This window comes from Macaca nemestrina, chromosome 4, assembly GCF_043159975.1.
Source record: "Macaca nemestrina isolate mMacNem1 chromosome 4, mMacNem.hap1, whole genome shotgun sequence".
NCBI classification, from domain to species: Eukaryota; Metazoa; Chordata; class Mammalia; order Primates; family Cercopithecidae; genus Macaca; species Macaca nemestrina.
In genome coordinates, this window is record NC_092128.1 from 18289841 (window position 1) to 18315883 (window position 26043).

General features: G+C 50.9%; 1 protein-coding gene across 3 annotated transcripts; it reads right to left on the reverse strand.

Moving 5' to 3' along the window:
• Positions 1 to 1437: 1437 nt before the first annotated feature.
• Positions 1438 to 24151, reverse strand: LOC105471278 (aarF domain containing kinase 2). 3 transcript variants are annotated; one of them, XM_071094364.1, is made up of 8 exons: positions 22837 to 24151; positions 22340 to 22486; positions 17827 to 17955; positions 15892 to 15987; positions 10082 to 10333; positions 7663 to 7791; positions 6570 to 6623; positions 1438 to 1888 (listed from the first exon to the last, which is right to left on the reverse strand). In XM_071094364.1, the coding sequence occupies exons 1-8, from the start codon at positions 23767 to 23769 to the stop codon at positions 1748 to 1750; spliced, it is 1881 nt and encodes a 626-aa protein (XP_070950465.1). In that variant the 5' UTR covers positions 23770 to 24151; the 3' UTR covers positions 1438 to 1747. The 3 variants fall into 3 exon arrangements, with proteins under 3 accessions (XP_070950465.1, XP_070950466.1, XP_070950467.1); XM_071094365.1 differs by lacking the exon at positions 17827 to 17955 and having other exon boundaries at positions 22837 to 24146; XM_071094366.1 differs by lacking the exon at positions 10082 to 10333 and having other exon boundaries at positions 22837 to 24143.
• Positions 24152 to 26043: the final 1892 nt, after the last annotated feature.

The window sequence follows — 26043 nt, forward strand, 5'->3', positions numbered from 1 at the left end:
AAAGTGCTGGATAACAGGCATAAGCCACTGCAGTGGCCCATGTGCCCCTTTTCTATTGCTGCTGTAACAGCTCCTAGGAACTGAGGCCCTGGGCCCCACACCCCCCAAGCTCACCTGGCATCAGATCCACCCCAGTGAAGCCTGGAGATGCAGCTGCCTTAGGAGAGACCCTGAGCCAGAGGACCCAGCCTACCTGCACCCAGATTTCTGACCCACAGAAACTGGGAGACAATAAATGCTGTTGTTTTAAGCCACTATATTTTGGGATGGTTCGTACACAGCAATAGATAATACAGGCCACAAATGGCTTGATTCGATCCACTGGCTTTAAGGCTGTGTTGGCATAGGCTGGGGGAGGAGACTGCTGTCTTTTTGTCCCTCTCCCGCCTCCACACTGTACCTGAATGGGCACTGGCACAAGGGGCTGTGTGACCAGCTGGTGTGCTCTCCCCCAGCCATCTGGAGCTATCCCAACTCCTCTCTGCCTGCCTTGAACGCCCCCTCAAGACCTGGGAAGGAAAAAATAACATCACCTCCCTAGAAAAAAACTGCACCAAAGGAATCTCTGTCCACCTAAACCATACTGCTCCCTGAAAGACAGGAATGAGGAACTTTATCCTGGAGAAGGAAAGAATGGAAGAAACTAGTCCTGTGGTCAGGGTAGGACTTTTGGGGAGCACAAGGGCTTGACTCCATTCACTGCCTAGTGGTCTCTAAGACGAGCAATATAATCTATGAAGGTGCAGGGATAAAATGTGATTTTACCTAAAAAAAAAAAAAAGAGAGAGATTAAGCTTTACAAATATCCCCCCTCCAGGCTGACCCCCAGGCCCCTCCTAGTCTGCCAGCCGGCCACATCAGCTCAGCTCTGAGAAGAAAGCCCATGGTTGGGCCTGGCGGAGAGGGGCAGGCAGTGGTCACTGCAGGTATGCCCCGGGCACTGCCATGGAGAGAGGACATACTGGTTATATTAACTCTGTTCCTATTCACCAAAATTAATGCCTGCAAGTGGACAGGTGCAGACACTGTGGCAGAGAAACTGTAGTTCCAGACTAGTGTGTGAACCCGGGGCCATGTTAAGGAAGTAGCCAAGCTGTTCTGCTCATGTGCCCAGTATGTCAGCCACTTTCATCAGTTTTGTTTTACCTCATAATAAAAGTTAGCAAGGAGTTGGCAAAATCTATTAAAAATTACCAACAAGATAATTTGAAGTACAATGAAATCTGCCCTAAGTGTATATTTATGCTGGCAGGTAGCACCTGCAGGAAATTTATACATAAATTGTGTGTGTGTGTGTGTGTGTGTGCGCGCGCGCGCACACACACACACTAAGGAGCAATAGGACTTGATGGCATTTTCTAACCTAAATATCAAAGTCTGGGAACTACCAGCAGGACCCACCTGACCAGGGAGTACAGCGGGTCAAGAAAAGAGAAAAACAGGAAAACAAAATAAATTTATTCGTCCTCCTACACAGAACATTTTCCCTGAAGGAGAGTGTCCCTGGCACCTGGCCCAGCTTCCACAGTGGAATGGATAGGCCCCTTCCCTCCTTTTACTCCCTAATTGGCCCAAAGCTTTTGAACAGACCCTCAAACCAAGCGGAGGAAGCCATGATGTGCCTTCTACCACTGGAGGGTCACATTTGAAATTGGTGTCCCAATTTTAAACATCCCAGCTGCCATAGGAGAGGCTCTTGGAAGTGGCCTCCAGCTCTTGACAAAGGCCCACACAGGCCACTGCCCCATCACGGAGGGCACACTGGGCCTGTGAGGAGGAAGGGCCTCGCTGCCTCCAGGATGTCCAGTTTGGGGTCCAGCGAGCGGCCAAGCCCCTCCAACACCATGATGGCAAATACAATGGAGGCAAAGTTGCTCTCAAGCTTTACCTGGAACAGAAAAACAGAACAGTTCATCTCGGAACCTACTGATACAGGGACGTGTGTCCTGGATAATCACCTTGCTATCCACTCTCAGCCCCCCTCAGACCTGCCCACGGGATGTTTACCATCTACCTGACATTCTGTTCTCTACCGCATCATCTCCCCAACCATCTCATCTACTCGCCCAGCCTCCCATCTACTGGACACACTAAGGAAAAATCTAGGGGTGCAGAATATACTTTTCTAGGTTTGTGTCCATTTGTGCGTATGAATGAATGACCAAATAAATCTTTCACACACATCCCAGACACTATACATTTAAATACAAGTCATTCTTCAAAACCTATGGTAACCTGTATGTATGTATGTATGTATGTATTTTATAGACAGGGTCTCACTGTCACCTAGGCTGGAGTGCACTGGCAAGATCACAGCTCACTGCAGCCTTGAGCCCCTGGACTTAAGGGATCCTTCTGCCTCAGCCTCCTGAGACTGGGACTCTTTTGTAAACAGAGGGTCTTGCAATGTTGACGAGGCTGATCTCGAACTCCTGGCCCCAAGGAATCCTCCCACCTTGGCCGCCCCAAGTGCTGAGATTAGAGGCAGGAGCCACGTCAGCTGGTCTACAATAGCCTTTTTAAGAGACAACACACAGGCTAGGCGCGGTGGCTCATGCCTGTGATCCCAGCACTTTGGGAGGCCAAGGTGAGTGGATCATGAGGTCAGGAGATCGACACCATCCTGGCTAACACATTGAAACCCTGTCTCTACTAAAAATACAAAAAAATTAGCCGGGCATGGTGGCGGGCACCTGTGGTCCCAGCTACTCGGGAAGCTGAGGCAGGAGAATGGCGTGAACCCAGGAGGTGGAGCTTGCAGTGAGCCGAGATTGCACCACTGCACTCCAGTCTGGGCAAGAGAGTGAAATTGCATCTCAAAAAAATAAAAAACAAATAAGAGACAATACACAATTGACTGCTCAAACAGGGTACAGCTATCCTTTCAGAGCCAGATTAGTAGTAATAGCAATTGACATGGATTATTCAACTGTTCTTCAAAAGTATCATCATTATCCCCATTCTATAGAGAAAGAAGCTGTGGCTCAGAGAGGTTCAATGACTTGCTCAAGGCCACTGAGTGAGGAGGAATAGAGCCAGATTTAAACCTAGAAGAACAGGAATCTGCTTTTTAAGTGGACAGAAGGTCAGGAAATGGAACGTTGAATCATGGGAAATATTCTTTGTTAGAAATTTAAAAGTATTTGTCTCCATTAAGGGCTGGAAGGTTGTCGGGGGTTGGGCTGATCCAGAAGCAGCAGCATGTGGAGCCCAGGAGCAGCTTGTGGAGTTCCAGCCTGGCGGACTGGCCACACAGGCTCTGGTCCGGCTGGGAACCCAGGGCTCCAACACCTCTGGGAATGCTTTCATTCTGAAGCTGGGTGGTGGGTTCTTGGTGTGGATTGGATTCCTTTACCTCTATGTTACTGTCAAATAATTTATTTTTAAAAATTAAGTGCTACCTGAATAGATATTTCTTCTAAGGAAGATATATTATATAAATGGCCAACTGGCATATGAAAAGATGTTCAACATCATGAATCAGTAGAGAAATGCAATCAAAACCACAATGAGACATCACCTCACACCCATTAGGATGGCCACGAAAAACAAAACAAAATGACAACTGTTGGTGAGGATGAGAGAAACGACCCCTTCTGTACTGTTGGTGGGCATATAAAATGGTACAGCTCCTATGGAAGTTCCTCAAAAACTAAAAACATACCATAGGATCCAGAAAATCCATTTTTGGGTATATGTTTAAAAATTGGAAAGCCAGAATACAATTTATAGACTTTACTGGCTACATTAAACATTTTTAAAACTTTTCTAAAATTTGAAAGTAGGATCTTGGAAAGGTATTTACACATTCATGTTCACTGCAGCGTTATTCACTACAACTGAGCAGTGGAAACAACCCAGTGAACATCAACAGAGTAACAGGCTGGGTGCGGCGGCTCACACCTGTCATCCCAGCACTTCGGGAGGCCGAGGTGGGCGCATCACCTGAGGTCAGGAGTTCAAGACCAGCCTGGCCAACATGGCAAAGCCCCATCTCTACTAAAAATACAAAAATTAGCTGGGCATGGTGGCGGGTGCCTGTAATCCCAGTTACTTGGGAGGCTGAGGCACGAGAATCGCTTGAACCCAGGAAGCAGAGGTTGCAGTGAGCCAAGATTGCACCACTGCACTCCAGCCTGGCGAAAGAGTGAGACCCTGTCTCAAAAGGAAATCCTGTCACATGTTACAACATGGATGAAACCTGGGGACACTATATTGAGTAAAACAAGCCAATCACAAAAGGACAATATACTGTATAATTCCGCTTATATGAAATATCTAGAGTAGCCAAAATCATGGAAACATAAAAGAGCATGGTGGTTCCCAGGGCTGGGTGGAGAGGGGAATGGGGAGCTAGTCAATTTGCACAATGCTATACTATGCATCTGGAGAGGGTTGGGGGGTAAATTTTCTGTGTTTTTCATCACAATGAAAAATTTGTAAATGTTTTCAAACTTAAGTGCCTAGTGAAGTGCTTAGAATGCAGTAGCTGCCCTAGACCCTCTGTCTGCTCTTCCATCCTAGGAACAGCAGCAGCAAACACTCAAGGCCCCTCACCCACCATGCCCCAAACTATGTGGGGAGCAGATGTTCGGAGTGAGCCACGGAGGCAGGAGGACCCAGCAGCAGGCGGGGGCTCGGCCCATGTGGCCACAGGTGAGCTGCTCGGCCTCTCAGCTTTGGTGCCTGCCTCTTGGAACACTGAGGGGATAAACTGGATACTAATAGATGTCATATAGCTAAGGGCGGTACCACAGGGCAAGCAGAGGGGGCCACAGCACAGCCCTGTAAGTACAATCACCACGGCCTCTGCGGGCTGAGAACTGCTGGCACAGGTCAGCGCTGCTGGGCGAAGGGGCTGACGTGAGCCTTTCCGCCTGCTCCAGGCCCCGTGCTCTCAGCTCCCAAGAGTGCACATCCATTCCTGTTCCTCCCTGAGCCACTCGCTAGCAATGGTTGAGGCTCTCCCCTAAGACTAAGGCAACACTTAAGCTGTTTTTACAACAGAACTTTGCCAAAGTTTTAGAAAGCATAAAAAAGTTTTTCACCAAAAACTAAAAACAAACAAAAAACCCCACCAACAAAGCCAGCCCAAGCTCTGGAGTTAGAGAGACAGAGGTCCAGACTGTGGCTTCACCATGCACAGGACATGGATAGTTACTTAACCTCTGTCCTCCGTCTCCTGGTGGGGACAGAACCGTGGGGCTCCTACCCGCCTGTGGGACTGTCCTGAGATTGAGCTGAGGTGTGTGGAAAGCACCTGGCCTTTCCCAGATGGTGAGCTTCACACACACACCAGTGGCAGCCCTAACTGCTCCCATCACTCCTGGGGGCCCTAACTGCTCCCGTCAGTCCTGAGGGACCCTTCGGTCTGTATCTCAGTTGAGTCCCAAGCACATGGCTATTGCAGAGCACTGTGGGAGCAGCAGAGCCAGCACCTGGCCTGGGTCCTGGGTCCTATGACAAACCCTGGCTCTGCTGTGAGGTCGACCAGATGAGCTGCCCACCTGTCCTCCAGCATACCCACTGCAGGATGAAGGGGCCAGAGCAGACACAAAGCTCCTTTCTGGCTCTTACTTCTGTGTTATTATTCTTGCCAGCTGCTGCCATTTCCACGTAATGTTTCCTTCTTAGAATGTAGACCCTCAACAGATGCAATGGAAAGGGCCATCTTCCGACAAGGTCCTCCCTTCTCCACCTTCAACACTGCTTACCCCTGGCCAGCAGCCTTAGTTTAAAGAGTGCCCAAGACTAGGCTCCATGACAAGGCAACAGAGCCAGGACACAGGCTAAGATGAACCATGAGGCCAGCTCCCTCTAATAGACTGCAGCAGCCAGGCAGGGGCCACAACAGTCCTGCTAGGGTCTCTGAAAGCACCAGGACACGAGGCATGACCCTCTCGAGTGGACCCTGGACCCCAGGACTTCATTCCACCAGGAAAGAGCTAAGCATGATTTACATTAACACAAGCATCAAGAATGTGAACCAAGGAGGGAAAGACATGAAAAGCCAGAGGTAGAGGCTGTTTCTACATTTTAAAATACACTTTTCTACATTTAAATGTCACAGATACTTAGACTACACCGACTTGACAGATACACAGACTAACTGTGCTACAAAGCACTTGTTGCAAATGGCTTGTTACTAAAAATGCCTTCAAAATATATAATAGGCCGGGCGCAGTGGCTCATGCCTGTAATCCCAACACTTTGGGAGGCTGAGAAGGGTGGATCACCTGAGGTCAGGAGTTTGAGACCAGCCTGGCCAACATAGTGGAAAAAAAAAAAAAAAAATACAAAAATTAGCCAGGCGTGGAGGTGCGTGCCTGTAATCCCAGCTACTCAGGAGACTGAGGCAAGAAACTCACTGGAACCTGGGAAGCAGAGGCTGCAGTCAGCCGAGATTGTGCTACTGCACTCGAGCCTGGGTAACAGAGTGAGACTGTGTCTCAAAAAAAAAAAAAAAAAAACAACATATAATAGAAGCACTTCCCACTACCCTGTGTCCTCCCCTCCCACCCTGCCCCGTCCCACCTTCCCCAGAGACCTCCTCTCTGACTGGCCCTCACCTTGTGAGTCATCAGCAACTTAAAGACACTGGAGAGAAGGCTGGACACATGAAGCTGGAAAAACAAAATAAAGGCTAATGCAGACCACAGAGCCTTCCAGAACCGATTCTTTCCCACCACCCACACACTCTCAGCCCCAGGATCCCACCCCACTCCCCCGCCAGGGCATACATACATCAGTGAGCGCAAAAGGGACCATCTGACAAACTTGGAAAGGACTCCTCCAGCACAAGCCCAACTCCCACCTCAAGACTCGGTCACAGAGGCTTTTGGAGGACAAGCTTTTGAGCCCCACCCACCCCATCCCTGAAGCAACCACAAAAATCACACCTGCCTGTAATCCTAGCACTTTGGGAGGCCAAGGTGGGAGGATCACTTGAGGTCAGGAGTTCGAGACCAGCCTGGCCAACATGGTGAAACTCCATTTCTACTAAAAATATAAAAATTAGCCGGACGTGGTAGCGGATGCCTGTAGTCCCAGCTACTCAGGAGCCAGAGGCAGGAGAATTTGCTTGAACCTGGGAGGTGGAGGTTGCAGTGAGCCAAGATCGCACCACTACACTCCAACTTGGGTGACACAGCAAGACTCCGTCTCAAAAAAATTTAAAAAAATAATCACAACTGGATAGACTAGATCAGCAGGGCCAGCGTGCCAGTGGCCACTCCTTGTCTGACCCATTCCTATTAATGCGGCCATGAACTTGGGGATAAAACAGTCAATTTTGCTAGAACTGTGTGTAAAATACAAAGCAGGCTCTGGCTTGGGTTTAAATAAGGGACATGTGCATTGGGCACATCATTTGGCTGCTTGGAGACCACAGTCCTCCCTCCCTGTGTGCTTGGCTGTCCCCAAATGAACAGTGACCCTGGATGAGGAAGGAGCTGCAGCCTCCTAAGTGGCACTGCACAAAGAGGCCCCCTTGAGCACCAGGAACTTCATCGGGCCTCCTCATGCCTGGAAGATGTGGGGTGGCTCTTTTTTTGCTTTAACACTCACACCCCTCATAAAGAGATCTCCCTTAGACCCAGGATCTGCTCTGCCCCAGGCCAGGTATGGACACCCCGGCCCCTGTTCCGCAAGTAACCTGCCCACCTTCTCCAGGGTGATGGTGTTCTTCCTGGCCTGGGTCACCAGCGTGGCCATCTCGGTTTTGAACCCCTCCACATCCCTGCACTCGCTGGCCCGGGCATGATGCAGGATCAGCTCAGCCACTCTCTGGCCCTGAAAGATGCAAAAGAAAAGGGACTTGGAGTGGAGCGAGCATAAACCTGGACGTGGTGCCCAAGCGTCTTTCTCATCTCAGCAGCTCCACCCTGACTTTTCTGGCATCTTGCTTTTGGCTCTTCCTCCTCGGGCTGTGATGTTTTCCCTTTGCCCAAACCCACAGGGAGGAATGCCCCCACTCCTGCTGCACTGCACCTCAGTGCTTAACCTTGGCCCAGGGGACACTTTCAAACCAACTTCAGGCCCCAGCTTTGGATTTGCCCTCTCGGAGGCGGGGACTGTCCTGCATTTTGCTGTTTTAATCCCAACATTTTGGGAGGCCGAGGCAGGTGGATCACCTGCGGTCAGGAGTTCAAGGCAGCCTGACCAACATGGTGAAACCCCATCTCTGCTAAAAATACAAAAATTAGCCGGGCGTGGTGGTAGACGCCTGTAATCCCAGCTACCTGGGAGGCTGAGGCAGGAGAATTACTTGAACCTGAGAGGTAGAGGTTGCAGTGAGCTGAGATTGTGCCACTGCACTCCAGCCCAGGTGACAGAGTGAGATTCCATCTCAAAAAAATAATTAATTAATTTTTAAAAAAAAAACAAAAAAAAACACAGTTCTCTTTTTTCCAGCGTTCTTCTTGCTGGAGAATTCTTTGCCGGCTGGCCAGAGCATCTCTTCACAGTCACCCTCGATGTAGTCCTTTCACTTGACTCTGCAGAGGCCTTGCCGAATGCCTTTTCTCTGAATAATCATTCTCAACCACTGCAGCCCCTCAGAATTATAGGGGAGGCTGCAAAAACTACTCATGTCCCCACATCGGACGTGCCAGCATGCTGTGCCCCACTTAGAGGCTGTGTTCTCTATGCTGTCGCATCTCACCAGCCTGCCACCTTGAAGCAGGTAGCACACACCAAGGGCAGCCATAATCTGGTCAAGAAGCCAGCGTTCCTGGTGACCACCTGGATGTTTGCTGGAGAAGGACCAGAAATTACTAACACGAAACAGCACTTGTTTATTCCCATGGTCCCAAACCATTTGCCACTCAGAACTGGCCTGATTCGCACCCAACACCTGCTAACAGAAAGCCCCGTAAGGGCAGCCTAGCCTCCTGTCCTCCTGCCTCCCTCCACTCGTTTCCGGCAGGATGGCAAGTGTGAGCATTGATAAGAATGACTGGGCTAATGAGACCTGTCCTGTGTCAAGACAGAGACATTCCGGCCGGGTGCAGTGGCTCACACCTGTAATCCCAGCACTTTGGGAAGCTGAGGCAGGCGGATCACCTGAGGTCAGGAGTTCGAGATCAGCCTGGCCAACATGGTGAAACCCCATCTCTACTAAAAATACAAAAAGTAGCCAGGCATGGTGGCATGTGCCTGTAATCCCTGCTACTCAGGAGGTATAGCAGGAGAATTGCTTGAATCCAGGAGGTGAAGGTTGCAGTGAGCCGAGATCACTCCACGGCACTCCAGCCTGGGTGACAGAGTGAGACTCTGTCTCAAAAAAAAAAGACAGAGACAGAGGCATTCCCCAGAGTACAAAAGATTTGCCCCCCACCTAGCCTGTAGTCCTAGCTACTCAGGAGGCTGAGATGGGAGGATGGCTTGAGCCCAAGGCAGCCTGCACAATATAGCAAGACCCCATCTCCATTAATTTTTTGAAACTTTAAAATAAAAACAAGGTCTCTCTCTGTCACCCTGGCTGGAGAGCAGTGCAATCCTAGTTCACCACAGCCTTGAACTCCTGAGCTCAAGCGATTCTCTCACCTCAGCCTCCCAAGTAGCTGCGACCACAGGTGCACACCACCAAGCCTGGCTTTTTCTTTTCTTTTTTTTTTTTGAAATGGAGTCTCACTCTTTCACCCAGGCTGGAGTGAAGTGGCCTGATCTCAGCTTACTGCAACCTCTGCCCCCTGGAGTTCAAGCGATTCTCCTACCTCAGCCTCCTAAGTAGCTGGGATTACAGGCGCACGCCACCATGCCCGGCTAATTTTGTATTTTTGTAGAGACCATGTTGGCCAGGCTGGACTCGAACTCCTGACCTCAAGTGATCGACCCGCCCTGGCCTCCCAAAGTGCTGAGATTACAGGCATGAGCCACTGTGCCTGGCCTATTTTCTTATTTTTTATAGAGACAGGGTCTCACTATGTTGCTCGGGCTGGCCTTGAACTCCTGGGCTCAAGCAATCCTCCCGCCTCAGGCTTCCAAAGTGCTGGGATTACAGGTCTGAGACACCATGCCTCACCAACTTTTTTAATTTAAAAAAATTCACCCCAACTTCTGTGGTCCCAGTGAGTCTCACCTGCCCCATCACCACAGCCATGAAAACTGCCCGGAAATTCCTCAGGTCGGAGGCCTGCAGCTCCGCCACAATGCCAGCATCCAGCAGCACCAGTCGCAGTGGGCACAGGGAAGATGGCACGGCCACCACCAGAGTGTCACAGACGTCCGCCTGCTGCAGCTGCGCCTCCCGACTCGAGGACAGGCTGTCGGCACCCTGGACCAGGATGTTTCCAGGGTGAAGGTCCGCATGCACAAAGTTATCCACAAATATCTGGAAGGAGATCACACTGCTCATGAGTGAGTCACCCCTACAGCACCACCAAGCTACACAGAAAGAAAGTTGCTGGGTGACAATAAATTCCCAGCAATCTATCAGCCACAAAGAGGTGCATGTCCTAAAGACCTTTCTTGTTTAGATGTCAACTCAGAATTTGTACAGGATGAGCTAAGTTAAAGTTTCAAAATAAAAATTATTTTCAAAGCATTTTAAAAAGATTATAAAGGGGCTGGTCTCAGTGGCTTTACACAATCCCAGCACTTTGGGAGGCCAATGAAGGAGGGTCACTTGAGCCCAGGAGTTCAAGATTACTCAAGTTCAAGATCATAGTTCAAGAGCTATGATCATGCCACTGCACCCCAGCCTGGGTGACACAGCAGGACCCCATCTTGTAAAAATAAATAAATAAGGCTGGGTGTGGTGGCTCACGCCTGTAATCCCAGCACTTTGGGAGACTGAGGTGGGTGGATCACTTGAGGTCAGGAGTTAAAGACCAGCCTGGCCAACAAGGTGAAACCTTGCCTCTACTAAAAATACAAAAATTAGCTGGGCGTGGTGGCACATGCCTGTAAATCCCAGCTACCAAGTAGAGGCAGGGCAGGAGAATGGCTTGAACCTGGGAGGCAGAGGTTGGAGTGAGCCGAGATCATGCCACTGCACTCCAGTCTGGGCAACAGAGCGAGACTCCATCTCAAAAAATATATAATAAAAATAAATAAAATAAAAAGCCTAAGGCCAAACTGCATTTGAAATGCCTTATTTTTACTTTATGAGTTGAATCATTAATATTCTAACTAAAATAATTAGCTACTTATTAAAGACTTTCGGCCGGGCGCGGTGGCTCATGCCTGTAATCCCAGCACTTTGGGAGGCCGAGGCGGGTGGATCACGAGGTCAGGAGATTGAGACCATCCTGGCTAACATGGTGAAACCCCGTCTCTACTAAAAATACAAAAAAAAATTAGCCGGGCACGGTGGCGGGTGCCTGTGGTCCCAGCTACTCGGGAGGCTGAGGCAGGAGAATGTCGTGAACCCGGGAGGCAGAGCTTGCAGTGAGCCAAGATCGCACCACTGCACTCCAGCCTGGGCGACTGAGCAAGATTCCATCTCAAAAAAAGAAAAAAAAAAAAAAAAAATAGATTTTCCCCAAACCTCTATGTTCTTAAAACTCATAGAATTGCATTTCTTTAAAAACAGCTCATAAATCAGACTTTCCCTCCATTACTTCAACCTGTCCACATCAGTGAGGTGTGAGAGTGAGTGCCACTAGCAGCCACATGCACACAGAGCCCTTCTGTGGAGGAGGACACAGTTCTCAGGACATACTGGCATGCAGAATTGGAGGAGCAGGAAGGACACAGCTTTGAACCTGCTAAACTGGACAGCAACCCCCAGGGATTGTGTTGGATTCAGGCATGGCTTGTGGAACAGGAATCAGCCTCCAATAATCAGTCATCTCAGAGGTCAGAGAAACCCCAGCAATCCTTCCACAGGAGATGAGAGGAGAGACCAAGGCAGGAGCAGAACAGCTGCTGGTGGATGGGCTCTCGGGACTGCTTCCAGCTGACACAGGGCCCCAAGCACCATGGATCCCTCCTCCCTGTAGATCCAGGCCATAGACCCCATCCCTCATGGCGGCAGACCATGAAAGGACTGTCCTAATCCAGATTGTAGCTTTGGTAGGGATAAGGGAAGCTGCTACCCATGTGAAAATCCTGGGACCTAGGGGGCTGGAACCTGCACACCTGCAGGACATGGTCACCAAAGGCTGGGCTGACCCTCCAGCAAGGCTAGCGCCTCCTAAGTAGGTCACTAATCTTGGCCCTGGTATACTTTTTTTTTTTCTTTCTGAGACTGAGTCTCACTCTGTTGCCCAGGCTAGAGTATAATGGTCTGATCTCAGCTCATTGCAACCTCCACTTCTTGGGTTCAAGCGATTCTCCTGCCTCAGCCTCCCAAGTAGCTGGGACTACAGGCAGGCACCACCACACCTGGCTAATTTTTTGTAGTTTTAGTAGAGATGGGTTTCACCACGTTGGCCAGGCTGGTCTGAACTCCTGACCTCAAGTGATCTCCCCGCCTCAGCCTCCCAAAGTGCTGGGATTACAGGAGTGAGCCATCATGCCTGGCCTGGCCTGGCCTGGTATACTTTTAAAATTTCACTGAGCATAATTTAAGATCTATGCACTTTATAGAATGTTGCTGTAATTCAGTTTGTTTGTTTTTTTTTAAGTTTCTGAATCTTCTGGAACCTTGCCTTCAGCTCCACCCAGGGTCTCATGCCCCGATCCTGACCCCAAAACTGGAGCCCTCTCATCCTCTCTCCTCTCCTGGTGCTGCTTCATGCTGCTTCTCCCCTGGCTACATCCCTCTTGTGCCCCTTGGAGCCCTGTTCCTGTGGACAAAGTCCTCTTGCCACTAGGTTCTAACTGCAACTACTGAATTGAAACCTAGGTGTGCCTCAACAATCCTGCTTCTCCAGGAGCCAGAGGGGTGGGAGCTGCTGACTCCCCATCCCACAGGCCCTGGGATGGAGTGGAGTTGGGGTTGGAGAGGAGTCACCTGAGCCTACCCCTAAAATGGCTCTCAGCCTTCTGCACGTGCGTGCGTGCTGTCAGCCTGCAGGACTCCACCTGTTCTGAGCGACCCTGCTGCGGGGACTCCAAATGTGCCTCCACCCACAGCTCCATCTCTGACTCCTCAATTCATTCTCCAGCTCTCACCACATGCCTGGGTCTTCGCTACCATGATTCTTTGCCTCTGAGACCTAGGTATTCTTCCTCCCTATCCACCTCGACCCTGTCGCCCATTCCTGTCATCCATCCCTTCAACCACTGTCCTCCGTCCCAACCACCAGAAAGACCAGACCCCCAACAATCTAAGATCTTCTTCCTTTGGTCCTGCATGGGGGCTGCTAACAATGCTGGGTCACAATTACTACCAATAAAGGCAGCCATAACTAGCGTGGCTTAGGACTCACTGTGGCTTCTTAGGAATTTCCACTCCTTTAACCATCATGCGGACCCTATGAGGAAGGCACTTCTTATCCTCTTTTGAAAGATAAGAAGCCTGAGGACAAAGGTTAAGTAACTGGCCCCAGACACTCCTCTCTGCCCCGAGCTAGTAAGCTGGAAGCTGAGATTTGAACTCAAAACAAATCCTGCTCTGGGCTCCCAGCTCCTAACCCCCAGGCTACACTGCATATAGGCAAAACACCCCCTCTGCCTCTCCCACACCAACATGGCTTGCCCCTCCTGACGACCATCCACATTTTCCAAGTAGCTCTTTCTAGTCCCAGGGCAGCAGTTTCAAACCTCTCTATTCTCTTTAAACCTCCTCTCCCACAACCCTCTGCATCCTACTCTCAGCAGAGAACAATGGCCCCTCTTAGTTCACAAGGAAATAGAAGGTTTCCCCTGGAAGCACCATCAAATCCTGTCCCTGTGCCTGTAAGTTTCTCCATCCCTCCAGCCCAGGGTTTCTCAGTCTATTGCTGGGGGTGGGGACGGCCGTCCCTGCACTCTGGGGTGGTAAGCTCCTGGCTTCTTCCTGACAGGTGCCAGCAGCACCCCCGACCCCCAGCTATAACAACCAAGAATGTCTCCAGACATCACCAGGTGTCCCCTGGTAGACAAAACCACCCTGTTGTAAACCACGGCTCTGGCCTTTGTGAAACAAAGAATGCCCTCCTGATGCAGCCAGGCCCTTCTTCAGCTGGGGGGCCTTCAGAATCCTCGCTGGTAGATACAGGAAAGACAAAACCTACCAAGAGTTCTTAGGAGGTGGAAACACTTGAACATGTTCAAATGTCCAAGAATCAAAATCTACCTTCTGGCTCCCCTGACTCTCGTCTCACCCTCCCGCTCCAACTCCATGAAGCGGACATGAGGTTGTGACATTAGGGCATTCCTCAGCATAAAAACCTCCTATGTCTTTTTATGGTTTTTTGTTTTTGTTTTTGTTTTTTTAGATGGAGCTCTGTCGCCAGGCCGGAGTGCAGTGCCGTGATCTCAGCTCACTGCAATCCCTGCCTCCTGGGTTCAAGCAATTCCCCTGCCTCAGTCTCCCGAGTAGCTGGGACTGCCACCACCTCATGGTGGTAGTTTTTGTATTTTTGGTGCTAATTTTTGTTTTTTTTTTTTTGTTTTTTTGTTTTTTTTTTGTAGTGACAGGGTTTCGAAATGTTGCTCAGGCTGGTCTCAAACCCCTGGGCTCAAGCAATCTCCCCGCCTCAGCCTCCTGAAGTGCTGGGATTACAGGCATGAGCCACTGCGCCCAGCCAACACTCTCCTATGTCCTAATCTGGGCACTGGGATGCTTTTTAAAAATTCACTAAGCATCATTTAAGATCTGAGTACCTTATATTTAAATATTATTGGAATTCAATTTTTTAAAGTTAAGGGCAAAAAGCTTCAAAATGAACTTATCTGCCCTTGGATTAAAGTCCAAACTCTTTCATATATTTACTAGACCCTTCGTGATCAGGCCCCTTTCACCTCCTCAGCCTCAGCAATCACTGCTCCTCCTTCAAACTCTCTTGCAAGCCATACTAAGTGCTTTCATCTCTCCAAGGGCATCATGCAGTAGCTCACCCAGGCCTCGGCAAAAGCTGTTCTCTCTGGACAACTCCCTGCCACCTGTCCTTATGCAGTGACACCTAGACCTTCACACTGTAGCCAAGATGGAGCCACTTCCTGAGTTAATCCCTGGGTTAGCATAAGCCCCTCCGAAATGACCCTTTGGCACCCTGCACCTATCCCTATAAATCAGTGACTTAGTCGTAGCCTGTCTTCCCAAGGAACAGTATGTCATGAGCATCGTAATTGTGTCTATTTTGCTCACTACTGTAATCCCAGCCCTTAATTCAGTGCTTGGCACCTAGCAGGTGCTCAATAAACATGTGCTGAACAAATGAGCAAAGCAGCATTTAAAATATGATATTGTCTCAGCTGTTCGCTAAACTACAGGCAATGCTGGCAGAACTGGGTCATAGTCACCCTTCTGCCCACAGCACACAGAGCCTGAGCCACTGACAAAGTACTTAAGAGGCTGGGCACAGTGGCTCATGCCTGTAATCCCAACACTTTGGGAGGGAGGCCAAGGTGGGAGAATCACTTGGGCCCAGGAGTTCAAGACTCCCCTGGACAACATAGTGAGACCCTGCCCCTACAAAACAATTTTTAAAATTAGCCAGGGTTGGTGGCTCATGTTTGTAGTCCCAGCTACTCAGGAGGCTGAGGAGTGAGGAGGGAGGATCACCTGAGCCCAAGAGGTTGAGGCTGTAGTGCGCGGAGATTTTGCCACTGTACTCCAGCCTGGGCAACAGAATGAGACCCTATCTTAAAAAAGGAAAAAAAAAAAAAAGTGCTTCACAGACACCATGGACATATGGCCATTTATGGTAGCCTCCACTCTTTCTAGACCAGACTTTCTCAACCTGGCAGCTTGCTGCTTGGCTCTCCTTCCCACCCAGATAGCCAGAGTCCCAGCCCACTCCCCATCTGCAAGCTGACCACATGCTGGGCCTGAGCCCACTCCAGCCATGAGCTCACCATCTTCAGGAGCATGTTGATCCCCAGCCGTGCAATCTTCCTCTTCAAGTCCACAGGAATTCCTGCCTGCTGGTAACTGGACACAGGCACACTCTCCTTCAGAAAGACCAGGGAGAGAACAGCTTAATCCCAGCCAGCCTGTGATGCCGGCTCCTCCTCCCACGTGGCACTACAGCACTGCCTTCTCACTGATTAGGAAGTAACCCAAAGAGTTCTTCCTTTCCTAGAACCCATCTGTCATTCAGCCATGTGCAGTGGCTCACACCTGTAATAAGCACCTTGGGAGGCCAACGTGGGTGGATCACTTGGCCCAGGGATTCAAGACCAGCCCGGACAACGTGGTAAAACCCCATCTCTACAAAAAATACCAAAATTAGCCATGGGTGGTGGTGCACAACTGTGGTCCCAGCTACTCAAGAGGCTGAGGTGGAAGAACCACCTCAGCTCGGAAAGTCACAGCTTCAGTGAGCTGAGACTGCGCCACTGCACTCTAGCCTGAGTGACAGGGACTCTGTCTCAAACAAAACAAAACAAAAATCTGTCATCCACACATTGATTTGAACTTCTTTACATTCCCTCCTATAACAGCTATCAGAAGGATGACAAGTCACATAGGTTTACTGGAAAGGAAACTTATCAATCCTGCTACTGAAGATAAGAGATGTGATGTCCTGAAACAATAGGGGCGGGCATCAGAGAATTGGTTTCTGGGCAAGAATCAGCCAGTGGGGATCCGGGCAATATAAGGAGACCCCATCTCTACAAAAAAAAAAAAAAAAAGTAGCCAGGTGTGGTGGCTAACACCTATAATCCTAGCACTTTGGGAAACCAAGGCAGGAGGATCACTTGAACTCGGGAGTTTGAGACCAGCCTAGGCAACGGGGTGAAACCCAGGCTCTACAAAAAAATACAAAAATTAGTCAGACATGGTGGCTTGTGCCTATGGTCCCAGCTACTTGGGAGGCTGAGGTGGAAGGATCACTTGAGCCCAGGAGGTGGAGGCTGCAGTGAGCCGAGATCATGCCACTGTACCACAGCCTGGGCAAGAGAGCAAGACCTTGTCTCAAAAAAAAAAAAATTGTCAAAACAACCCATGGAGATAGATCTTGTTATCCCTAATTAACAAATGAAGGCATCAAAGCCCAGAGAAGTTAAGCAGCTTGCTCAAGTTCACACAGCTAGGAACACTGCGTGGTTCACGTCATGTTCATGAGATTCCCTGAATCTCACATCACCATCTGTAAAGAGGAGGCTGGGCTGGGTGCAGTGGCTCACGCCTGTAATCCCAGCACTTTGGGAGGCCGAGGCGGGCAGATCACTTGTGGTCAGGAGTTCAAGACCAGCCTGGCCAACGTGGCAAAACTCCATCTCTACTAAAAAATACAAAAATTAGCCAGGTGTGGTGGCACGCACCTGTAATCCCAGCTACTTGGGAGGCTGAGGCACGAGAATCACTTGAACCTGGGAGGCGGAGGTTGCAGTGAACTGAGATCATGCCACTGCACTCTAGCCTGGGCTTCAGAGTGAGACTCTGTCTCAAAAAAAAAAAAAAGAGAGAGAAGGCTGAACTAGAGTAGAGGATAGCTAGGGCAAGTGAGATGACACAAGGTTGTTCAGCACTTTCTCTGTGCCCAGCTCCTCGTTTTGCATTCAGTGTGTCATTTACTCCTGAGACAATCCTGTAAGGCAGGTCACTACCTAATAAAATGGGAGAGTAGATTTTCAAATCTAGGAGGTCGGGCCACACCCAGTGCTCTCAGCTACCTCACTACAACACTGCCTCCCCCACCCCCGAGGCCAACACGTCCCAGCTCCTCACAATTTTACCACACAAATCCCATCCTCTCTCCAGACTGAAGCCTTTCTGTGGGCTGGAGACAACCCCACTGCAAGTGGCAAGCGAAAGGTATGGCCAGGCAAAGCCACCACTCTTACTTCATACGTTTCCACCAAGACTTCCCTGGTGACAAAGGGGCGCAGAGGGGTGGGGAACTTGACAGCTTTCACATTCTGGAAGTTGACCTGGAAGTGTTCTAGATTCTGAGCTTCATAACGCAGGTCGATCTACAGAGAAATGAACAGAAAGGAGGGCTAGTCTGGGCACAGTCACACTGACATCTGCAATGCCAAGGAGCCGGCAAGTCATGAGATCCACCCCACCTTCCCCACCAGCTTGCCCCACAGGACTTGTCCAGAAACTCAGGAGGCAAAATCCGTGGGCTACAGCCTGCCCCAACAATCCCAGATCTCTGTGTGAATTCCTGGAGGCTGCAGACAGCAGGTGCCCTGGTGGGCTTTGGGCTGTACTGCTTCTCCGCTACTCTCGCCCTTGCCACCCGTCTGCTTCACACCAGCCCACGGGTCCCTTCTCCGTCTCCCTGGGATCTGGCTTCTCTAGGCCCAGCCCCCAGCCCTCTCTTTCCATGAGGGCCAGCATGCTGTAGCCACTTCCACACAGGGCTCCCCGTCTCACAGCAGCTCTCCACCCACCGCATCAACATTGCCACCGCTACTCTCCCCAGCCACCACTCAACAGACCCAAAGGACCAGTTCCAGGTTTATCATCAACCTCTGTGGGCATCCGGGGCTGGTGCTGCTGCTGACCTGGCTCTTCGTGGTGGCTCTTTCTCTGGCACCTGCCCTTCACTCTCCCGGCGTCCCTGCTGCCTCTCACTGTCCTGTCTTGGCCGGGTCTCCTGTACCCCCAGGAGCTGATGTCCTTTCTCCTGACTGAAGTCAGCGTGTGTGCCCCCTTGACATCCACCAAGCCCTCAGCCGGTGCCTCCTCTGACAGCACCTTGATCCCCAGGTCAGACCTCAATGCCAGCCTCCAGAGTGACATATCCAATGACACCTGGATGTGGCCCGGTGGGAGCCCAGAGACCCTGAAGCTCAACATCTAAATGGAATTTCCCTTCACCATCCCCACACATTCAGTCACCTTTGAGTCCCCAGATCACGCCTTCTCTCTTCCCGTCCGTGCACAGCAACGGCCCAGTGCCATCAAGTCTGCAGACCTCACCGCCCTCAGATCAGTCCCTCTCCCACAATGCCATTCCCAAGGCACATGCCCTCAGATCCCGTCACCTGAGCTCAAACAGAGGTGCCTCGGGTGTGCTCCTTGACCCATCCTTCCCCTCCGATCCATCACCTGCATGGTGAAGTCTGCACTCCTTAGAATGGCATCCAGGTGGGTCATGATTTGGCCCCTACTTCTCTGTCCAGGTCCATCTCTCATGGCACCTTCCCCTTCCTTTTACCACCCAAGACCTGGCCTCACCCAACTCCACAGAGTGCTCAACATCCCAGAGTGGCTAACACACCCAGCTCTCCTCTGGCTTCTTTACTGCCTCTGATTGGAATGTTATTCCCCCACTTGGTCCAACTGCAAACACCAGTCACCTTTCAATACGCAGCTCAAGCCAAGGACAGCAACCACGTCCTCCTCCAAGCCCTGCTGAACCATGCTCAGGTTCAGCCAGGCTCAGGTTCATTGCTTCCAGGGCCTCCCTCAGATACCAGATGGCTCAGTCCCTGACTTAAAATTGCATAGTATTTGCATATAACCTATGCATATCCTCCCACATACTTTAAATCATCTCTAGATTATTTATAATACCTAACACAACCTAAACACTCTGTAAATCATTGTTAAACTGCATTGTTAAGGGAATAATGCAAGAAAAAAAAAGTCTGTACATGTTCAATACAGATGCAACTATCATATACCTAACTACATTTTTTATTGAATCCAGGAATACACAACCCATGGACAGAGGGCTAACTGTCTTTCTTTTTTTTTTTCAGATGGAGGCTTGCTCTGTTGCCCAGCCTGGAGTGCAAAAGCGTGATCTTGGCTCACTGCATTCTCCGCCTCCCGGGTTCAAGTGATTCTCCTGCCTCAGCCTCTCGAGTAGCTGGGATTACAGGTGTGTGCCACCATGCCCGGCTAATTTTTGTATTTTTAGTAGAGACAGTGTTTCGCCATGTTGGCCAGGCTGGTCTTGAACTCCTGACTTCAAGTGATCCACCTGCCACTGCCTCCCAAAGTGCTAGGATTACAGGTGTAAGCCACTGTGCCTGGCCCTGACTGTCTTTCTTAAGGATAGGAAAGCTCACTTGTTTTCTTTGTTTACCAGCTTCTAACAGAGTTTGGTTTTTGTTTTTTTTTTAGATGGGGTCTCCCTCTGTCACCCAGGCTGGAGTGCAGTGGCGTGATCATGGTTCACTGCAAACTCTGCCTCCCAGATTCAAGCGATTCTCCCACCTCAGCCTCCTGAGTAGCTGGGCTACAGACAAGCACCACCATGCCTGGCTAATTTTTTGTATTTTTAGTAGAGATGAGGTTTCACCATGTTGCCCAAACTGGTCTCAAACTCCTATCAAGCAATCCAGCCACCTCAGCCTCCCAAAGTCCTGAGATTACACGCATGAGCCACCGCACCCAGCCCTAACAGAGATTTTAGTCACTATTACATAAATTTATAAATGAATGGAGAGACACTCACACACTATATCCAGACCCACAACTCTAAGGTTTCCAGCCTAGGAACGTGATGGGACTACTGACAGATGGAGAGAGGCTTAGTTGGAAGAGCTGATTTTTTAAGGCAAATGGGGTGTAATTCAGAGACGTGAGTTTGAAGTGATAGAACCACATGATGTCTGTCAGACTTCTGCAAGGGGAACTGAAACTCAGAGGAGTGGGAAGATTGAGAGGAATTAATGCAGAGATGGTTGTTGGAATTGATGCCATTTTCTCTGTTTTAATTTGCTTTTATTATCAAATTACATTGCTCTGTAGCTATGAATGTTTGTGTCCCCCCAAAATTCCTGTGTTGAAATGCTAAGCCCTAAGGTGATGGTATTAGGAGATGAGGCCTTTAGGAGGTGATTAGGTCATGAGAGCAGAGCCTGCATGAATGGATTAGCACCTTTACACAAGGGACCCAAGACAGATCCCTTACCCCTTCCACCATGTGATGACACAGAAGGTGCCAATTATGAACCAGAAAGTGAGGCCTCACCAGACACCAAATCTGCCGATGCCTTGATCTAGAATTTTCAGCCTCCAGAACCTCGAGAAATACATTTCTGTTGTTTGTAAGCTACTTAGTTTATGGTATTCTGTCGAACAGACTAAGAGACTTTCTGAACATTAGAATGAATCCCTAGGACTTAAAATCTTAAATCAGAGGCTCTAAACAAAGACTTGGCAGGTTGCTTCTGAAAACCTGCCAATTTCTGCACTACCCAACAAGGAGCCAACAGGTGCCTACGTGGAGCCCCAACTCTCAGTGTGTTTGCTAAGTCTGTATCCTTATACAAATGTCCCAAGGGCCCTGAGCATGAAGGAGGTCCTTGTTGACTCAATTTGCCCTGGAATCAAAGCAGAACAAAGGCACAGTGTGTGACTTTGCTAATTATTTTCTCACTCTGGAGTCAGTGATTATGGCAGAAATAATGCTAGATGCTCTCCACCAAAATCATTTCCTTTTCCTCCCTGGCACAAAGGAAGATGGTGTTTCCCAAGCTCACAGTTAACACTGGGCCCATGCGGTTAAAGCTCTGATCAGTGAACGGGGAAGAAGCGATGTTTGCCACTTCCAGGCCTGGCCACAAAATCTCTTATGTGACCCTGCATGGCCTCTCCCTTCAATCCACGCTGACCCCAGATGACACATGTCGAAGGAGGCAGTGCCAAACTTGGGAAGAAATTGAGTCCCCTGAAACTAGGGAGTAGAGCTTCCTCTCTTGACCGGGCACGGTGGCTTAGGTCTGTTATCTCAGCACTTTGGAAGGCGGAGGAGGGAGAATGGCTTGAGCCCAGGAGTTCGAGATCAGCCTGGGCAACATAGCAAGACCCTGTCTCTATTTTTAAAACAATAAAATAAAGAGCTCCCTTTCTCTGCCTCAGTTCACCTGCACAGAACTTTGTTTTTTGTTTTTATTTTTATTTTGAGATGGAGTCTCGCTCTGTTGCCCAGGCTGGAGTGCAGTGGTGGGATCTCAGCTCCCTGCAACCTCCATCTCAGGTTCAAGCAATTCTCATGCCTCAGTCTCCTGAGTAGCTGGGAATACAGGCATGTACCACCACGCCCAGCTAATTTTTGTATTTTTAGTAGAGACAGTGTTACACCATATTGGCCAGGTTGATCTCGAACTCCTGGCCTCAAGTGATCAACCCGCCTCAGCCTCCCAAAGCGCTAGGATTACACACATGAGCCACCACTCTCGGCCAGAATTTTGATATAAGCAAAAACTTAACTCATTGCATTAAGCCACTGAGATTTGGGTGTTCTCTGTTTTATCAGCTAGTGTTACCAGCTCTAACACATCACATGAGCTATGACATACCGGAAAATTATTCATTCAACATTTACTAAGCAGCAGCTAATGGCAAGAACTATGTTAGGTGCTAGTTACAGCTGAGGGGAGGAGAACTCACCTGTTGGACCATCAGCTTCTCAAATTCCTCCACAATCTCAGGCAAGCTAAGCCACTTGATGCCTGGCAAAAGTCCGAGGACTCGGCTGCCAATCTTCATCAGCAGCAGGTCCATATGCACCTGAGCGAGCAGGCCAGGGTGTAACACCTGTCGGAAAGAGGAACCGTGAGACAGGAGGAGAAATCCGCTGGACACATTTTACCCAGCCAGGGCTGGGTCCCACCATCCAAGGAAGAGCCAGGTGGTTTCTCATCAAAGGAAAGAGAATGTGGTCCTGACTTCCAAGCAGCTAGTTCACTCCAGACCCAGTTCATTTTCCTCTATCAGATTATTCACAGCGCCACTTCAAGCCAATAAATGAAACAGCTTGCATGAAATAAGCTCTCAGATATTGGTAAGGCAAATAGAAATAAACGTGGGGGCGATTTGCATGGCGGGTGTTTCTGATCTGGGAAAGCTCAGTGGAGAGGTGAGCTGTGAGCTCTCAGAGCACTTACTTTCACTGCCACGGGGATGAGGTGACCTGGCTCAAGTTGGTGGCCAGGGACCTGAGCCTGAGACACCCCTGCGTTTGATCCAACCAGGTCAGCTTCAGGGAGGAGCAGCCTTTCTAGAAACGACTGGTCTGCGAGATTTCCTGGAGGTTTCCGGCCATTTCCAAGGTATCCAAAGAGCTCTCTCAAGCCCCCGACTGCCCCAGCATCTGGGAAGGGCGGCAGACAGGAGGCCCTGCCAAGTCTCTGGACGCTGTCAGTCTCCAGGAAGGCAGTGTTGGCGTATGCTTTGTACACCTGGGCCACGCAGCCTGAGCCCACAGGTTCCCGGTTCTCAAAAGAGAGGATGCTCCCCCAGTCCTCCCCAAAAGCCTGCCGAAGGAAGCGCTCAGTGTGAGCCCACGGGTGGGGGGTCACTCGGACATGCAGCTTGGAAAACTGGGCACAGAAAGCCTCGGAAAACAGATCGCGCCGGGTGCTGGCCCACTGGCCCAGTTTGATGTAGGTTGGGCCTGAGGTCTCGGTGGCTTTCAGAAGCAGGTGGAGCCAGAGGGTGGAGACGCTGGGAGCCAGGTAGGTGAGGGGGTAGAGGAGAAGGAGGGGGAAGAATTTCACCAACAGAGCGCCGGCGCGAAGCCAGAGGCGGAGATGCAGGAAGACGCCGCCCAAAGGTCCCGCTCGGGGGAGGCTCTCAGCGAGCCCCGCGCCGGCCGCTGCGCTGCAGCGGACCCTTTGCCGACCCAGGACGTCAGTGGCCCCCTCACCCACGTCCCCGCACACGGAGACGACCTTGGGCAAAGTACCCAGCAGAAGCCAGCAGAGCCTGGCATCGCGAGGGCACTCGGAGGGCCTCAGGAGGCTGAGTCCCTGTCTGAGCTCGAAGCACCTCAGGTGCGACAGGCAAACCCTGACGGAGACGCGCCAGGGCGCCACCATCCTCCCGAGGCCCGCGGCCCAAGCAGCCCGCCCTCCACTTCAGGGGCGCCCGCTCAGGCGAAGCTGCGGTGAAGCCGAAGCCCGGCCCTGCACCCGCGGGCGGAGCTGCCCATCCGAGCCGGCTCCGCGCCCCGCTCCCGCCCGCACCTCGCAGGGCCTCAGGCCGGAGGCCCGCGCCCCGCCTGACACCCGCCGGCCGCGCCGAGCCGCACGGAAGGGGCTGTCAGACCGCACCAACTGCGGAACGGGAGGAGCCAGGACCCACGCGAAGCCAGGCCCCCGGCGCGCGCGACCTGAGCGACGGGGCCGCGCGGGCGGAGGCAGGGGCCGGGCAGCCGCAGGGTCACCGCGCTTCCAGGCGCCAGTGCGAGACAGCTGGGGAGCGGGCACCAGCCCACGGCGCGGGCGCGGCGGGGGCCGGGAGGGCGGGGCGCAGCGTTGGGGGCGGAGCGTGGAGGGCGGGAGGCGCGTCGGGGGCGGAGCCTCGGGGGCGGGCGGGGGTGCAGGCGAAGGGAACCCAGGCACCGAGGGCTGTGGTGGAGGGGAGGGGCGCAGGAGATGAGTGGGACGGGTTCGGCCACTGGGTTGTAAGCGCCATTGCAAAATTACAACAGATAATGAAAGAGATCTGACCTAACCAACTCCATCTTCCTTCTAACCTCCAAGCTGTCCTTGTTCATTCCTGGGCGTAGGCTGAACTAACTTTGGGAGGAACTTAGTTTATACTTTATAGTTTAAAACAAAGATGATAACAGCCCTTTCTTAAAACAAACCTCCTTCTTGCCTGGGGAATAGACTGTCTTTGTAGGACTAACAAATTAACCACAAGATTAGAAAGTATGGTTTAGGAGTCCGGCAGCTGGAGGCTGCAAGATTCTGACCCTCCCTAAACTGCTCATAAGATCAGCGCTCAAGATATTTTGCAGACCCTGCCCTTGATGGATCAACTGACACCTCCCAGATGGACAAACCGGGTTATCTGATCTTGGGCCCCCACTCGGGAACTAACTTAGCGCAAGGGGACAGCTTCAATTCCCTAAGATTTCATCTCTGACCCAACCAGTCAGCACTCTCCACTCATTGGCCTTCCCCCACCCACCAAGTTGTCCTTAAAAACTCTGCTCCCCGAATGCTCGGGGAGACTGACCTGAGTAAGAATAAAACTCCCGTCTCCTGTGCAGCCGGATCTGTGTGAATTACTCCTTCTCTATTGCAATTCCCCTGTCTTGATAAATCGGCTCTGTCTAGGCAGCGGGCAAGGTGAACCCGCTGGGCTGTTACAGGGTGGCCTGGGGGGGCAGAGGGCTGGGTGCTGGGCGGTGAGGGTCGCGGGGAGCAGAGGGTCGGTGACAGAGGCCTGGGCAGCCAGGGTCTTCCGGGAGAGCCCCGGACCCGCCCCTTAAAGAGGACGGCGACCCCAGGCCGAGACCGCCCTGCGCTTGAGTCCTGGGTCCCGGGTAACAAAACGCAAAGGCACCTTCTATGTCCCCCTCCGCACGTCTGTCTCCCCACTGACTTCTTCGTATCTTTCATTATTCCAAAGAGCGTGGCTGAAAAGTATGAAGGCAGGTTCTGAACACAGGTTCGCTTTTCAGCGGGGGTTTGGGGGGCGGTGTTGGATGGGGGAATTGGATGCTGTGTCCTCGGCTGCATTAATTCAGCAATTGTGTTGGACCTTGGGGAAAGGCTCCGGAAAGGCCGTATTCATTTATTCAACAGTACTCATTGAGCCCAGTAAATATTTATTGAGCCCAATCTCATATTTGTCGAGCCTCAATAATATATACTGATCAAGCTAGGTAATGTGCTGGACCCTGGGAAAGTGGACACAAATATCCTGCCTGTACTGGCTGAATAGGTAATGATGGGGACCCAACATGGGAACACGTAAATGTGCAATTTCAATTTTTTTAAAAAAACACCCTCGATAAGAAATCAAATGTGCAATTTCAAAGTGTGGCAAAGCCATGCAAGAAATGACAGGGCGCCGTGGCTCACGCCTGTAATCCCAGCACTTTGGGAGGCCGAGGCAGGGGGATCACTTGAGGTCAGGCATTCAAGACCAGCCTGGCCAACGTGGTAAAACCCCATCTCTACTAAAAATACAAAAATCAGCTGGGTGTGGTGGTGCACGCCTGTAGTCCCAGCTTACTCAGCAGGCTGAGGCAGGAGAATGGCTTGAATCCAGGAGGCGGAGGTTACAGTGAGCCGGGATCGCACCACTGCACTCCAGCCTGGGCGACAGAGGGCGACTCTGAAAAAAAAAAAAAAAAA

Coding starts and splice junctions, on each gene's coding strand:
- LOC105471278 (XM_071094364.1), bottom strand. CDS start 23,769: ATGGTGGCGCCCTGGCGCGTCTCCGTCAGGGTTTGCCTGTCGCACCTG. Junction 15,988..17,826: donor TCTTGGTGGAAACGTATGAA/GTAAGAGTGGTG, acceptor GTCTTTCTGAAG/GAGAGTGTGCCTGTGTCCAG. Junction 7,792..10,081: donor TGGCTGTGGTGATGGGGCAG/GTGAGACTCACT, acceptor TGCATCTTTCAG/GGCCAGAGAGTGGCTGAGCT.